Genomic DNA, 16,191 nt, shown 5'->3' with positions numbered 1-16,191 from the left:
TAAGGTGGGGGGGGGGGACACAGAATCCGAAGCAGGCTTCAGGCTCTGAGGTGTCAGCACAGACCCTGATGCTGGGCTCAAACTCACGAACTGCAAGATTATGACCTGAGCCAAAGTTGGACGCTCAACCAACTGAGCCACCCAGGTGCCCCTAGAAAGGCACTGTCCTTTTAGATAGTGCTCCAAGCAAAGAAGCACAGATACCTTCCTAGCCCCTCTCAATTTAGAGATGATATGTATGCCATTAATATCCAACAAAATTTATTGAGTATCTACTTTATGCAGGAACTATGTTAGACACAAATATGAGTAAGATTCAGCCCCTATCCTCAAAACAGACAAAATAGTAAATAATTATAAAACCTTTCATTAATAAAAATGGGATCCCTTTAATGACAATGACAACACCATCTCCACCCTGCCCCACCAGTGGCTAACAGCAAAGAAAAAGAGATGAACAAAAAAATTAAGCCAGTAAAATTTGATTATTGGTAACATCTAGAAAAGGAGAATACAACATATCTCCCAAAGGTGCAGGAAATTGTTGACCAGAAAGCTAGTTTGTAAGGTTTGAGAGAAGAATAGGGAGTTGAGTGAGGTGGGGGGAAAAGAAAGGAAGCCTCCCTGACAACATAGGTCTAAATCTTACATATTCAAAATTATAAACTGTGTATAAATGGAAGGAATATAAATGTCAACAATACTTATACTCTAAAATAGATAACTTTCAACATCAGGCAAACCTCCTAGCCAGGGTCAATTTTCAAACTGAGGAAAAAACTTGAGGGGAGTTCTCAGTGCATTCATTTTACTGATTTAATACTAGAAATTTATTAGAACATTTTTCTAGCTAGAATTTTTTTAAAGCTTGAAAAAAATGATAAACCCCCCAAAAAACCCAAAACCAAAACCAGAAAACCCCAGACTCATAACTATAGACAATAAATTGATGGTCACCAGAGGGAAGGCAAGTGGAAATATAGTTAAAAAAAAAAAAAAAGTGAAGGGGATTAAGAGTACACTTATCACGATGAGCACTGAATCATGTATAGAATTGTTGAATCACTATGTTGTGCAACTGAAACTAAAAACACTGTATGCTATCTACACTAGAAATAAAATAAATTTTGAAAAAAGAAACTTCTTAGAACATTTTAAAAGCTTTCTTGAATTTGAGAAATCGAAATTATTTGAATGACCTTGAAACAACTCTGAATAAATGTAGGATACAGTTTTTCTGTACTTATAAGTATTGTTGACAACAAGAAAATGTCTTGGGATGGGATTAACAGGGTCTTTAAAATGAAGTTATTTCCTAAGTAATTTATGATTTTTTTTTTAATTTTTTTTTTCAACGTTTATTTATTTTTGGGACAGAGAGAGACAGAGCATGAATGGGGGAGGGGCAGAGAGGGAGGGAGACACAGAATCGGAAACAGGCTCCAGGCTCTGAGCCATCAGCCCAGAGCCCGACGCGGGGCTCGAACTCACGGACTGCGAGATCGTGACTTGGCTGAAGTCGGACGCTTAACCGACTGCGCCACCCAGGCCCCCTATGATTTTTTTTATCAAAAGACAGACCACAATGTGACATCTAGGGCATGAAGGAAATTCTAGAGTATAAAAGCAGTTTCTCTGGTCTCGTTTAGCACTTTCTTTACTCATCTCTTATCACATCAAGATCACACTAAGCAGCAACTGCTAAGAAGGAATCTTGAATACCAAACCACCTGGGAAGACTGAAACCAATTCTCCCGTCTCCCTAAGTGTGAACATAAAAGGTTTTCTACACAAGATTTGAGACCCTCTGAAAGGTCAGCGTCTTAATTCTAATCTTCATCATTTGATATTTTGTTCCATGTGGGTAATCTAACCTGATGACACATCCTTGTTCATTCCTATGTATTTATATTCAAAGTTACAATCTGCCATCATCTAAATATTCTAGATTAATCATTTCACTCATTAAATAACACTTACAAAAATAATTTCAACATCCACTTACTTGACTCTCTCAAATATTCTCTTCCTCATACGAACAAATGATTTTTACTAATTTTCTCACTATAAGGAAACCACTCTTCTGTGTTGCACCTTACTGTAGAACAGTACTTCTACATAGCTGAGTAGTACCAACAGATTAGAAATTATGTGTTAAATAACCCCAAGCTAGCAAAGCATCATATTCTATGATGCTAAAGCTTTTCCAGAGTTTCAGAGAAAGTCAGAGTCAAAGTAGGGTATTTATTTGTTGTTGCTGTTGTTCTCATTGTCATTTGGTTGGCTGATTGATTTGCTTTGATTTTGTCTTGTTTGCCTTTAGCAGAAAAGACACATTTATAAGATAAAAGGAAAAAGCCATTAAAGAGAATGAGGTTGAAGCTGCAGAACTATTTATAAACCACGATCTTGGAGAAGACACAAGGAATTAAGGTCCAGAAGACAGGAGGAGGGATTGTGCTTGAGCTGAAGGAGAAAGATCTCATTCCTTGAGAGTGGATGCAATTCCTCAGGCCATAATAAGAAATTTGGATTTTATTCTAAGAGGCGTGGAAAGTCCTTGGAGTATTTTCTCCAGCAGTATGATCTTTGGGTACGTGGTTAAAATATAACTTTAAAATCCCTTTCAATATTGAGATACATATTCTCTCCATAAATAGACATATTCAAGATACAGGGTGATCTTGCTGTTGTCCACACAAGCTTCTTACCATTAACCATATCTAGTGAAATTATTTGAGCTCCTACATCCAGTTACACCCTGGACTTTTCAGCTATGTGTCAATAAATTTTCATTTTTGCCTAAGCTAATTTAGGTTGAGTTTAGTCACTTGAAACTAAGAGTCTTAACTAATACCTTGTCCCATTCTTCCAGCAATTTCTCACATGCCTTGATCCTGAGTATTTCCACCATCTGCATCACTTCTTGAACAAGCTCTACTTTGTCCATATACTACTTAAACTGCAGAGATCAGTAATCCAAATGGTTTACACATGAAACAATATACTTATTTTATCACAATGAATATAGTTCATCAACTAATGCACACCAGTAAGAAGATAGTGATTTTTTTGGTAGAAATTACCCATATGAGTTAATGCACTAAGCTTAATTTTTTATAACCCCATAAGTGTTTATCACAAGTATTTTTACCAAACTAAGATTTCCCTAATCCTGTAAGTACACAGCTGAGTATTTAGAACAAATGCCAATTATAACACTTTTTCCTAGTGATTTGAGAAAAGCATGATTTGGGAATAAGACAGACCTATGTATGAATTCTGATTGTCATCTTCTAGCTCTGTAAATTTAAGTAACCCTTTACCTCAAAAGTCAGTTTCTGTACCTACAAAATGGGGATAATATTCCCCTTATGGTATTGTTATGAAAAATAAATAAGTAAAAAACCAAAAACATTTGTCCCAAAATGCTAACTTCTACACTATCCCTTTTGAGCCCTTTTGTCTAGCTCTCCAAGATGTTTCGTTCCCCAAATCTCTAATGCAAGCAAATCACAATTTCTCCCAGATGTGTACATATCACAAGAGTGATTAAAAGACCCCTAAACTGAAGGTGTAAGAACTCAAGATCCACACAAGCAAAATCAATGACTAAGAAGATTGGATTTGAAATAGGGTGTGGTGGGAACTGTAGTAAATTGCCAAGGAAACACTCCATCTAAAGACACCTTCTATTCCACTCCAGCTGATTTTCATCATGGGCAATATGGCAAACTATCCTGATTTCTATAAGAAACAAAGGAATCTGAAGTTTCATTAGGTATCTATTAATTTTGAAATGCTGGCAGAATTCTATTCAAAATTTATTAATTTATTAACTTTATATTATAATAAAGTTATGTGAATGTGGCTTCTCTCTTAAAATATCTAATTGTACTGTACTCACCCTTATTTTTGTGATGATGTGAGATGATAAAACGCCTATGGGATGGGATGAAGTGAAGTGAATGATGTAGGCATTGTGTTGTACCATTAGGCTATTACTGACCTCATGATCTGTCGGGAAGATCATCTACTTCCAGGCCACAGTTGACTGTGGATAAGTGACATTGCAGAAAGCAAAACCACAGGTAAGGGGAGACTACTGTACTGTTGCCACTGAGATGATCTCCTTGTTTATCAACCTATCTTTACAACCTTCCCATTCTGATTATTGATCTCTCTTGTATTCTCAAGCAGATCATTTAAGTAGGGTAAAAATATTTTAGAAAACAGGAAAAAACAGAACTTAGCAAACTTTTAGCATATAGAAGGCTATTTCCAAAGGTAAGGTTTTATGATATGGGGGAAATTATTCGACCAATGACATCTAACAAAACGCTGCATTAGAATTGTTGTGACCTCCTAATATATTATTTAGAAAGTATTTTTAGAATTATTTCATACACATATTTTATCTCCAATTAGTCTAGAATCATTTTAAAATTATATATGTATTTTTATCTCCCCACAGAGTTTAATAAACATTTGTCAGGCTGACTGACTCAGAATTACTTCTCAGAATTACTACTAAGAAAATGAAAAACATTTAAAAGCCAAGATTTGTGTATAAGCTAGAATTTACAGCATTACTTTCACTCCAGTCTTTTAGCTATACCTGATAAGGCTTATACCTGATAAGGCATTCACTTAGAAGCTTTATAAACAAAAAAAGAAAACTATTGTTAAATTTTACTAACTATATGGAAGAAAAATTACTAAACAAATCCAGGCTGAACTCAACTACAGATGGTCCCCAACTTATAACATTTCCATTTAGGATGTTTTCCATTTTGTGATAGTTTAAGAGCAATACACATTCAGCAGAAAGTGTACTTGAAATTTTAAATCTTGACCTTTTCTCAGGCTAGCCATAGGCAGTATGATCCTCTTTCATGCTGCTGGGCAGAGACAGCAAGCCACAGTTCCTTGAACACAGCTCCATGAACACAAGGATCAACAACCAAGGCACTTACAACCATTCTGCACCCACACCACCATTCTTTTTCCATTAAGTATTCAAGAAATTACATGATATATTCAACATTTACTAGAAAGTAGGCCTGTGTTAGATGATTATGCCCAACTGTAGGCCAATGTAAGTGTTCTAAACACATTTAAGGTGGGCTGGGCTGAGCTGTGATGTTCTGCAGGTTACATGTACTAAGTGCATTTTTGACTTTATGATAAATTTAATTTACGATGAGTTTATCAGGATGTAACCCTATTGCAAGGGAAGGAAGGTCTATGTAAATTAAATAAATAAACTTTGTATCAGTTTGCTACAATATTACACCTCAGCCAAAGTGTATTAAAAGAATAAGATAACTGCTCTAACAGGAATTCATTTATTTAATGGTGGTTGCTCTAGCAATGCAAAGATTGTTTATCACTTAAATACAAATAAGCATAATTTATCAATGTAACTGAGGGAAAAAAATGCTACTTTACCATCTGGATAAATGATAAAAGTTATTTCATAAAACAGACTTTAAAAGGAAATGTCATTTTAAAGCAGATTTCTGAGCACAGCATCTACAAATCAAATGTTACTCACACAGTAGTGGTTATAAAATGTCTGCACATTAACCTTCACCTTGTAGAGCTATTTTGTAAAGAATATTCATGAAAAAGAGAGAAGTCACTCAGTATAATAAAATAAAATTGGCAGTCTGTATTTTGTAGATATACTGAAAATACCAAACATCCAAAGATGTTTTTATTTTTTTGTGTGTTTATTTATTTATTGGGGGGGGGGGGGCGGAGAGTGAGCATGAGTGGAGGGAAAGGCATAGAGAGAGGGAGAGAAAGAGAATCCCAAGCAGGCTCCACACTGTCAGCACAGAGCTCGATATGGGGCTCGAACTCACAAACTGTGAGATCATGACCAGACCAGGAAATAGTCAAATACTTAACCGACTAAGCCACCAAGGTGCCCCTAAATAAAGATGTTGCTCTCAAAAGAGTTTGGTAATTACTAGAAAGCCAAAATAATGGAAACTGACAAGAGAAAAATGTGAACCCTTGAAATAGGAACTTTGCTAATAATGATACCACCATTTATACAGTATTTTAAGAGAATCACGCAGATAATTGAGTGGCAGGGCCAGAATCCAAACCCATGTCTCTAAAAGCATTCCAAGTCCCAGTTTAACAACACCAAAAAAAATGTAACATTAAAAGCTTCTATAAGGAGTTGTTCCTATATCCTTTGAAATCTAATTTCTGAAACTTCTAGGTTTCTAGAGTTAATATATTAAGAATTTATTCCTCTGATTTCAAATTATTAAATATCTTTGAAGTTTTACTTAATTTACACATCTTCAAAAAAAATCTTTATTCTAGCACTTAAAAAGATTCACATATTCATTCCAACAGCTTTATCAGGCTTGGCCGCCCAATAAGTTACATACACGCTCAGGCACTTGGAAGGTCACCCAACGGCCCTTTAACTGACCAAGGCAGGGCAAAGTGGCCACTTTCCCACAATTGGACTCCAAGTTCATTTTTCACAAGGACACCTTCCTCAAAATAGGCTGTGGGCAGTTGCAGTTAAACCTTGCCTCTGGATTATGAAACCAGTGAGGTTATCATGATTCTCATGGCTACTTTGATTTCAGAGTGTCTTATTTTTTGAAGTAGAACTTTGTGAATGGAGAGGCTAAGGTACTGCCTTCCCAGTGTGTATGTATGTATGTGTATGTGTGTGTGTGTATCTGTGTGTGTATGTCTGTGTATATATATATATATATATATATATATATATATATATATATATACATACACAGACACACACACACACACACACACACACATATATATATATATGTATGTATGTATTTCAGTAGCATTTTAGATTGTAGGCAAGCAAACAACAGTAAAATACATGTCAGTAACCTGTTCCTGACAGATTATACAGCAGCCCTGGTTCAAGGATTTCTTTCCCTACAAGAATCCTAAGACTGCTTGCTAGTTGATTCTTTGCTTTTTTGGCTATTTGCTGGTTTTGGTGAATTTGCTGTGAACCAGGGAGTGTGCAGTATTTTTAGAGTCAGCCTATGGCTAGGAATATACTTCAACTGTCTTAAAATGAGGTCCCTGGCTCCCTCTAGTACAAAGTCAGGGGATTTGAATTCAACCTGCAATATTCTATTGTAGATCTCTTGGTATGTGCTTGCCTCAAAAGGAGGCATCCCAACTAAAAATTCATAGCAAAGAACTCCAAAGCTCCGGAGATCCACCTTATCATTGCGCATTCTTCCTTCCAACATTTCAGAAGCAGGTAGTCAAGGATACTACACAGTGTGGTTCCCTTGGAGAATGTGGCATGTACTGACCACCCTAATTCTGTAGTCTTAAACAATCCAGCTAATTGTAGGAGCAGGTTCTCTGGCTTAATGTCTCTATGAATAACTCTCTTTGAATGACAGTAAGCAGGGCTTGCTCCTTCTCAGGATGAAGAGAAACATGACAAGCCTCTTAGGAACTCTTTGTCTTCAGCATGCCACCATCAGCAAGATCTAAGAGCTCCTCTAGCAGATCATCCAATGCTAGGGAAGGGTGTAGTGGTCACTTTTGCAATCCTGCCCCCTGAAGATTGGTAAGAGCATCTAGCTCCCTAAAGGTTGAGACAGACATGCTAAAAGAGCTAGGACACTAGAAGAATCCTGAGTTTGGGTCAAGGATAAAACAGAAAATAAGAACCTTGAAACTAGAAGCTATGACTGCAAGTGGGCAGCAGCATGATTCCTACACAGCCAGGTGAGATGAGTCATATAATATCACAGACTTGAGATTCCCTGACACCACTTTCAGTAGGCTTCCCTTTCGCACCTAGAATCCATCTTAGGAAGTGAGACAGAAAGGGGATACCCTCGAAAGAGCAGAGAAATAGCACCACTGGGGAGCTGAACTTACACAGCACAATCACTGTAGAGAAGAACGAGATTGTCCCTACAATGTGGGTCAGAAACCCCAGCCAGTAACATCTTGATTCTCACTTTTATTAGTTTGTTTCACTTTCATTTTTATCTAACTCGGTAAAATGGTGTCAAAAATCTCAGTCGTCATCCTTGATTCAAAAATCTAAAAGTCATCATTGATTCATCTCTCTCTCTCTCTTTTTTATCCCCACAGCCATGTATCACCAAGTTCTGTCTGTCAACCCTCCCTTCTAAATGTAGAAGAAAACAACCCACTTCTCTCCTCCATGGGCAGTATCATCTATTGCCCAGACTACCAGAACAGTCTCCTACAGTATCCTTGCTAACCGCCTCCGTCTAAAATTCTTTCTCCTTTAAGTATCCAAAGTGCTTAAATTTCTTCAGTAACTCTAATTACAGTTAAAATGAAAAAGCAGATCCTTATTGTGGCTTGTGATCTTTGTCTGCCTTACTCCTCAGTATTAGTGTATCTACCCCTCAGCAACACTGACCTCTCTGGTCTTCAAAATGACAAATTATGTTCCTTCACAGAGTCTATGCAGCTGATGCTCTTTCTTCTTGGAAAATTCTAGCTTGCAGATCTTTACATGACAAAAAGCTCTTTCTTGTCATCAGGATTGTAACTCCATATCACTCTTTCAGAAAGGATTTCCCCAAGCATCCCATCAAAAGTAGCCCTCTTTCCCCCCAACTTTCCCTCATCTGTTTCTTTATGGGATATAGCCCAGCTATCCCTTCAGAATGTAAGCTCCTTGAAAGCAGGAGTCTTATGTGTGTCTTGTTCACTGGTATACAGGCACTTTATCAATTTTGTTGAATGAAGTAATGAAAAATGGATAAACAAATGAACTGGGCCACAGAGGAAAATGCTTACCTTCTTTTCATTGCTTTTTTCTCACTGACATTTCTCAAGTCACTCTCAATTTTGCCACCACTAGGCAAAAGGACTAGGAATCAGGTAATGAAAAAACAAAACAAAACAAAAACCCAGGAAGTATAGCCCCAATGAGCAATATGCAAAGGGTGTAAAGAGCGATTAGGGAAAGAAAAATCTTAATTTAAGAAAGAGAAGAGTAGCCTTCCTCAAATATCAGAACCTCTCAGTGCTAGACTTTCGAGTCAGGAACATAAATGTTAAGACATGCCCATGTTCTATAAAGTATTGTGTAAATTGTATTTTCTGAGTTGAAATATTTAAAATCCACTAGGAAATATATAACTGGCAAATCTTTCTAAGAGGACTTACAAGAGATCAAAGTGAGGGTTTCTCACTACTGAGTTTTCATGAAGCAATACAGCCATGTTGTTAATTGACATGAGATGTGCTATGGGATTTCATCTTTTTCACAACTGACAAATAAATTGGCAATCAGTGTAAAGGTGGTCAGAAAAAAAATAGATACACTACTTAAATTTCATGGGAAAATGGACCTTAAATGACAGATTTATGAATAAATATCTTTTAGTTAAACTTCAGTTGAAATTAATCTGCTCAAAGAAACCTGAAAAGATGGTGACATAGAGAGTTTTTGTGTAAAACAGAGTTTAAAATTATATGCATGTATTCACATAAGTTGATAAGTCAGTGGCTTTTAAGAGCAGAAGTGTGATATAATTATGCATAATATATACTTTTTGTGTACAAAAATTATATTATTTGACTATGCTTGGACTTCTACATAATATGGGAAAAACTTGTTTCTTAAAAAAAGCATATTAACCAGCCTATTAATAATCAGGTTCTTAATGTAGCATCACATTCTGAAATAAAAAAACTACATTCCTATTATGTTACAGATTAATACTTGTTCTCAGAACTATTTCCAAAAAAGAAAAAAATTCTTACCAGACATAAACTGTGTAATAGAGGATAATTCCATTTGGCTCCAGGGGTGGTTGCCATGACAACTTCACCGTGACACCAGACAACTGTTTTACAGAGAAGCCTTGAGGGGGAGAATCAGGAGCTGAAAAGTTAGGGTAAGGATAATACATTTTATTAAACATATATAAGAGAAGGCTAAAATAGCAATGCACAAAATTTTCACTATAAACATTCTGGTCAATGAATCAGGTGCAGTGCCTTTCCCCACGAGCATGGGAGACTAATTGTTTACTTTCAAAATGAGATGATAAAAAGAGATTTTGCATGGTGGTGTTAGAACATCTGTTTCTGTGATTCAATGGAAAAAAATATTTCATGAGAAAAAAGAACAAGGAGTATGTCACAGTGATTCACCTACTGTTCAAGTACATTTTGGTAAATTATCATCCTCTAGTAAAAATAAAACTACTGGGGTAAATAAATATAATATGTAGTAAAAGTGTTCCTCAAACAATAAAAAGAAGTGGGAAAAAAATCACACATTCAAGAAGTGGTAAAGTGATAAGCATAACACTGGGAGAGCAGTTAAAATGACTGACCTCACAAATAAAAACTACATTCCTCAATTTCAGTTTGTCACTAAACTGTAAAATAGTATCACAATCTGTTCACTGAGTCTCCAAAATTGAATGGTGACAAAGAAAAGCAACGCAGCACATAAATAATATGGACAGGTTAGGGTCTACTTCTAATTCCACCAGAATAGCGGAAGGATCTAAATACCTGAGCCATTTTGCACTAAATAAGCTCTACAAAAATTACTACAACCTAGTTAGCTAAGTTTATATTTACATTAGATAAGACATATAGAATGGCATTTCTCAGCTCCTGTGTAACACTACAGTAATGTCTTAGAGCATTAATATACAATTTTGCAATAGAAGGGTATACATTACTAAAATTTTTATCATTGTTATAGTTATATGGAAAGTAAACTCATAGGTAGCTGATACAAGTTTTAAGAATTTGTTCAGATCTTTGAACAATGTTAATTTATAGATTAGCACATGTGCAGATCACTTTTTCCAACAATTTAAAGAAAATGCCACCTGAATTATTTTAAATTCTTTTTTTATTTTCTGAATAATCTCAACCAGAGTTGTATGTGTACATATGCATGTGTAATGTGTATGTATGCTTTTGCTATTTTAGTAACAACAATTTTCCAACACAAAAAATTACTGAGCAGAGAAAAGGTTTATGAGATGAATTCTAAGGAATAATGGTGACAGCTGTATTCATATTTTTATTTGTTTTTCTCAATAGCACTACAATAAAAATGCTATCAAATATTGATTATCACAAGAATCCGTATATCACTTGGAAATGTCTAGTTCCCAAGATATGAATTACTTCTGAGAACTCTTTCATTTGTCAAAACAAAAGCCTATGATATTTTCCCTAACATCTTTGTAAAACTTAACCTTTGTTTATTGTTGGAAAAAAAGGATTTCAATCAAAAATAGCATTGATAGAATATAATCCGTTGTAACTAAGTATTTCTACTCTATAATATGCTTTAAGACTATTATGTCAAATATCAGATAATTCTAAGTGTTTTATTTTTAATTTCAGTATATCCTTGGGTATTTTCCTTTTTACGTGAAACATTTTATTGCTAACTAAATATAATTAACATGTCTATCTAAACAAAATACTATATATCTACTATAGCAAGCTAAGTTTTAATCATTTTGGCATTTGTATTCTGAAACACAATCTAAAAAAAAATGAAATTGGTGCAGGGGATTAAGAGGTACAAACTTTTAGTCATAAAGTAAATTAAAAAATTATTTTAAAGAAAGAGGAAAATTAGAATATGTAAATGCAATGATATCTTTTGCAATCTGTCCAATTCATCATAACAAAGCATATGAGAATAGGTGAGACGGGTATGCATAAGACTCTTTCTCCTCCTGGTATGGTCTTTCCTAACTCTCATCTTCCCTCAGGTCACATCTTAGACTTAACTTCCTCATCTACACTTCTTCTACCTCAGTAACTAACATGCCTCTTATTGTCCTGAGGAGTAATTTGGGGGAAATATTAAAGTTATAAAAACTATTTGTCTATACACTTATTGAATTTAGAACTCTGCCACTGAGCTGCAAGTTTCATGAGGACAATGAGCACCTAATACCCAAAATACAAAGCATCTCAGTCTTTTATCCATTCTTGATTTGTCATAATTTTTCAATAAAGGGGTCCTATTCTTCACCCCATTCATTAGTAATTATATCAATGACTTGACCAGACACTTAGATGCTAAGTTCACTATGGTGATTTGCCATGGTAACTTTAACAGTCCAGGTAATTCAGATGCACTGTAGAGTTTGAAACAATTGATTTAAGTGGTAAAAAGCTCTGTCTTCTTGGAATATATGTTCACTACTGGTCTAGATTCCTTCATATAAGATCTCGAATTCTTACCATCAGGACTATTTCATTAAATTAGGGGGTGGGGAAGTGGGTACTATGTCCAGAAGGGCATTGAATAAATTATCTAGTACATCTTTCTTAGGCATTATCTAAGATGGAAAAAAAGAGCTAACCCCCACTCTGTTCTAGCCTTTAACAATTGTCCCATTGGAAAGGATGTTTTATTAGTTAATTTTCATTTTATTTCAGCACAAAGAACTGAATTATGACAAAAATTAAAAGTTGGACAGGTGAACTTTGATGGAGAAATAAGCATAATAAGTAGAGGTAATGACTAGGGAAGACCAACCCATGAGAGGACTTAGAACCTGGGACAAATCAGAGCAGCCCACTTGGACACTGATGAAATAATTTCGTAGAGAGAAAAATAGGGAAGGACCTCAATTGGGAGAAGAAGGCTCCAAAGACTATTACTTTGAATAAAATAAGAACAATGCAAGAAAAGTCTTCCTTCTGCTAGACATATACAATGCACATATTGTCCTGGTGTATGACTAGAAACATACACAGAATGCAACTGAACTTCAAGATGGAAAAACTTGAAAGAGAGGGGGGAATAAAGATATCTTGCAAACACTTATGATACACCCAGGCCCAACTCTCATGGCAATAGGACTTCCTTTTGTAGAAATAAAAATAACAGTGTCAAATATATATAATGTATAAAACATAAAATGCAAATCCAAATCCCAAATATATTCCTCAAAAGTAATTTTCTTAGCATGATATATGCCTAGAACTTGGTGAGGTACCAGTGTAAAGTGGTCTCAGTAGTAAAGTTGATTTTATTCAGGTTTAGGAAAAGATATGTTTAAATATTCAATATTTAATAAGGCCATTAGCATTCAGGAATGGCATCTTGGAAAATTACATACAGAAACTTAAAAATTGGCCTGAACTCATTATCAAACTAGTCCTAATACAGTAAAAAAAAAAAGGGGGGGGGGAGGTTGCAGGTTGACATAACAGAATCTACTAGAAAACTGATGTAAATGTGTATTCTTATGAACATTAAAGTTGAAAAACACAGCCATAACATACATTAGTTTATATTCAAACCATTCAAACTGAAATTTTAGCCTTAAAAACTGCCATGAAAAAATATTACTGATTTTTTACAGAGCACGGATGACTTGAGCATCAAAGAAGAACATTTTATACCTGATTTTATTGAACATAAAGCTGACTTTGCTAGCTTCTTTTACTCTGTGACAGTGAAATTTCTGTATAATGCTGACATGCACATAACTGATACCCCAATCTAAGAGAATTTTCACATTATATCTTCATTTTATGTACATGTTTTTTTTTAAATGTGATGGATTCAAAACATATCAGGATCCACTACTGTATTTACCATCCTCTTCAGTCAGTATACTTATGGGTGCGCTCCGAACTCCTTCACCCCTGAGTGTACTAGCAGACACCTCAATCTTGTACTGGGTATATTTCTTCAGTCCTAAAAAGAAATAACATAGGTAAGTTAAGACTTATAAAATATCCTTTAATAATAGGCAAGAAGGAAACTATGAAATGACTCTCAATCTTCCAAAAGTAAAAATTAAATGAAAATGTACTTCTTTCAAATAGTCAGTCCTATTACAAAGACAAAATGGTATAGGATAAGGTCACAAAGGATTGACTTTGAGTATTCTTTCATGTGACTGTAATAAACTCCTAGTTTATTTAACCAAAAAGCCAGTATTGTCATACTCTGTACAAAATGAATCCTACTTACCACTTATAATATAAAAGCAAGCTAATATTTTATAACCACATTGTCAGTACAAATATAAATGTACAACATTAAATATTCTTTTTACCTTTAATGCTTTGGGTCAAAGAGGTTGTATTTATAGCTCTTTCTTCATTTCCACTACTTCTCCTGATGTAAATTGTATATTTTTGTATGATTCCATTAGGACTACTTGGGGGAAGGAACGATAGCTCAATCTCTCCAGAAGATATATTTTTGTAGGTAACATTTTCTGGTGCACTATCGGGCACTGGGAAAAAACAAAAATATAAATGCATAAAATAATTCCATCCTAAAAATATATTCTTAAAAAAATCTATTTTGCTGAAGTTTTTAAATTTTTTTTAATGTTTATTTATTTTTTGACAGAGAAAGACAGAGCATGAGTGGGGTAGGGGCAGAGAGAGAGGGAGACACAGAATCCGAAGCAGGCTCCAGGCTCTGAGCTGTCAGCACAGAGCCCAACGTGGGGCTCGAACCCCAGACCGTGAGATCATGACCTGAGCTGAAGTCAGACACTCAACAGACTGAGCCACCCAGGCACCCCATTTTGCTGAAGTTTTGATCCAAGTACACTAGAATATGTTTATAAGAACATTCACTAGAGTGTAATTGTAATAAACATCCTAAATGGAATAAGATACACATAACTTATACACTTAAAACTGTATAGAAAAAATTTTATCTCAAAAGAAATTCATACTATGATTCTACAAAATAATGCTTATAGATGATATTTTTATTAAAATATTTGAGATGGTATTAAGCTATTGCTGAGAATCATACAGATGGAAAAAAAATTGAAAAACACCTAAAAGTCAATTCTGCCTTTCATTAATAATAATAATATATAAAACATTAATAATCAGTTTTGTATATAACGTATGACAAGGCAAGGAATCCTTCCTAAGTATAATGTTGCACATTATGATCTGTCAGGAAAACAGTCTCCTAAGGATATAGGATATCATTAAATAAAATACTAGTTTGATGTATCTACTAATGTTCTTATTGTATTGAATTCAATGGTCACAAAAAGTTTCTCCACATATGTTCAAATACTAATACTACATGTGGGATTCTGATTCTGGTAAATATTGAAATAGATACCCTACACTGAATGACTATATTAATTAAAACAATTAAAACCCTTCATAAAATTAAAACAAACTTTTGTTTAAAGGAATTGAAGAGTTGACAACAAAACTGGAAATCTGTGGTGGCCAAAAAACAAAAGCAAAAAAAAAAAAATTAAATTACAAACACACAAAAACACAGTAAAAACAGGTATTGTGAAATGGAAGCTGGTACTAATGCTAGCTTTGTCTTGAAGGGTACTGGTCAATCCTGGTGAGGTTGAGTTTTTGCAAAACAGCTATGCGGAGTGCCAGATAAAGAACCGAAAGACTTGGGCCAACAGAAGAGTAAGGGATATCCCTGCATAATAAGCTGGAAAGCCAAAAGAATGCAACTTCAACCATGTTAGTGGACAATTCCAGGGGGTACCTTGAATTCTTCTGCAGAGTACCACAGAATTCAGTGTGAGTGGTAGCTGCTGCTCTTATGCAATATGGTATGTTCACCCACAGGGAAAGGGGAGTGAGAAGTAAACCCACCATGCAAAAGAGGACAGAGGAGAATTTTTTTTCTCGATGCTCTCTGGATAAAGATGCAAAAAAGAAAAAAAAATTATGCAGTTTTGGAAGTGCATGCCTATTCCTATGAGTCTATGTGGCTAAAATCCATGCTACCTAGATAGCCTGAAAAAACGTTCACTTCAGAATTTAAATGAAAATGAATCTGTAATCCTGAGTTGCTATTATTCAAAAGCAACTAGCAGAAGCAAACATAAATCCTCTCCGAAGGAACTCAACTTCAACTCAGGCCACATAAATGTACCACAGATAAATTTCAAGGAAAATGTGCTGACTGATAGCAAATCAGGCACCAATAAAGACAGCAAAGAAAACAGAAAAACAAAAACAAAAACAAAAAACCCTGTCTCTCTCTGTCTCTCTCACTCTCTCTCTCTCTCTCTCTCTCACATACACACACACACACAGACTTCAAAAGACTTCAGATATTGAAATTACCAAAGAATAAATATATGAATGCCTAATGTATTTCAAGAGATCAGATTTGAAAATATGAGCAAAGAATTATTCTTT

At 35.0% G+C, this 16,191-nt stretch overlaps 1 protein-coding gene across 5 annotated transcripts in view; it reads right to left on the bottom strand.

Annotated features, from left to right (window-relative positions):
- Nucleotides 1-16,191, bottom strand: part of PTPRQ (protein tyrosine phosphatase receptor type Q) — a 199,425-nt gene that overhangs the window by 144,195 nt on the left and 39,039 nt on the right. For all 5 annotated transcript variants that reach the window (XM_045462798.1, XM_045462800.1, XM_045462799.1 and 2 more), the window contains 3 exons: nt 14,091-14,273; nt 13,625-13,726; nt 9,790-9,910 (listed from right to left, as the gene is read on the bottom strand). In XM_045462798.1, coding sequence (XP_045318754.1) covers nt 9,790-9,910; nt 13,625-13,726; nt 14,091-14,273 — 406 coding nt within the window. The remainder of the gene's footprint in view (nt 1-9,789; nt 9,911-13,624; nt 13,727-14,090; nt 14,274-16,191) is intronic.

This window comes from Leopardus geoffroyi, chromosome B4 (assembly GCF_018350155.1).
Source record: "Leopardus geoffroyi isolate Oge1 chromosome B4, O.geoffroyi_Oge1_pat1.0, whole genome shotgun sequence".
Lineage (NCBI taxonomy): Eukaryota > Metazoa > Chordata > Mammalia > Carnivora > Felidae > Leopardus > Leopardus geoffroyi.
Note: the sequence above shows the minus strand (reverse complement) of the source record. Positions and strands in the feature narration are given on the sequence as shown.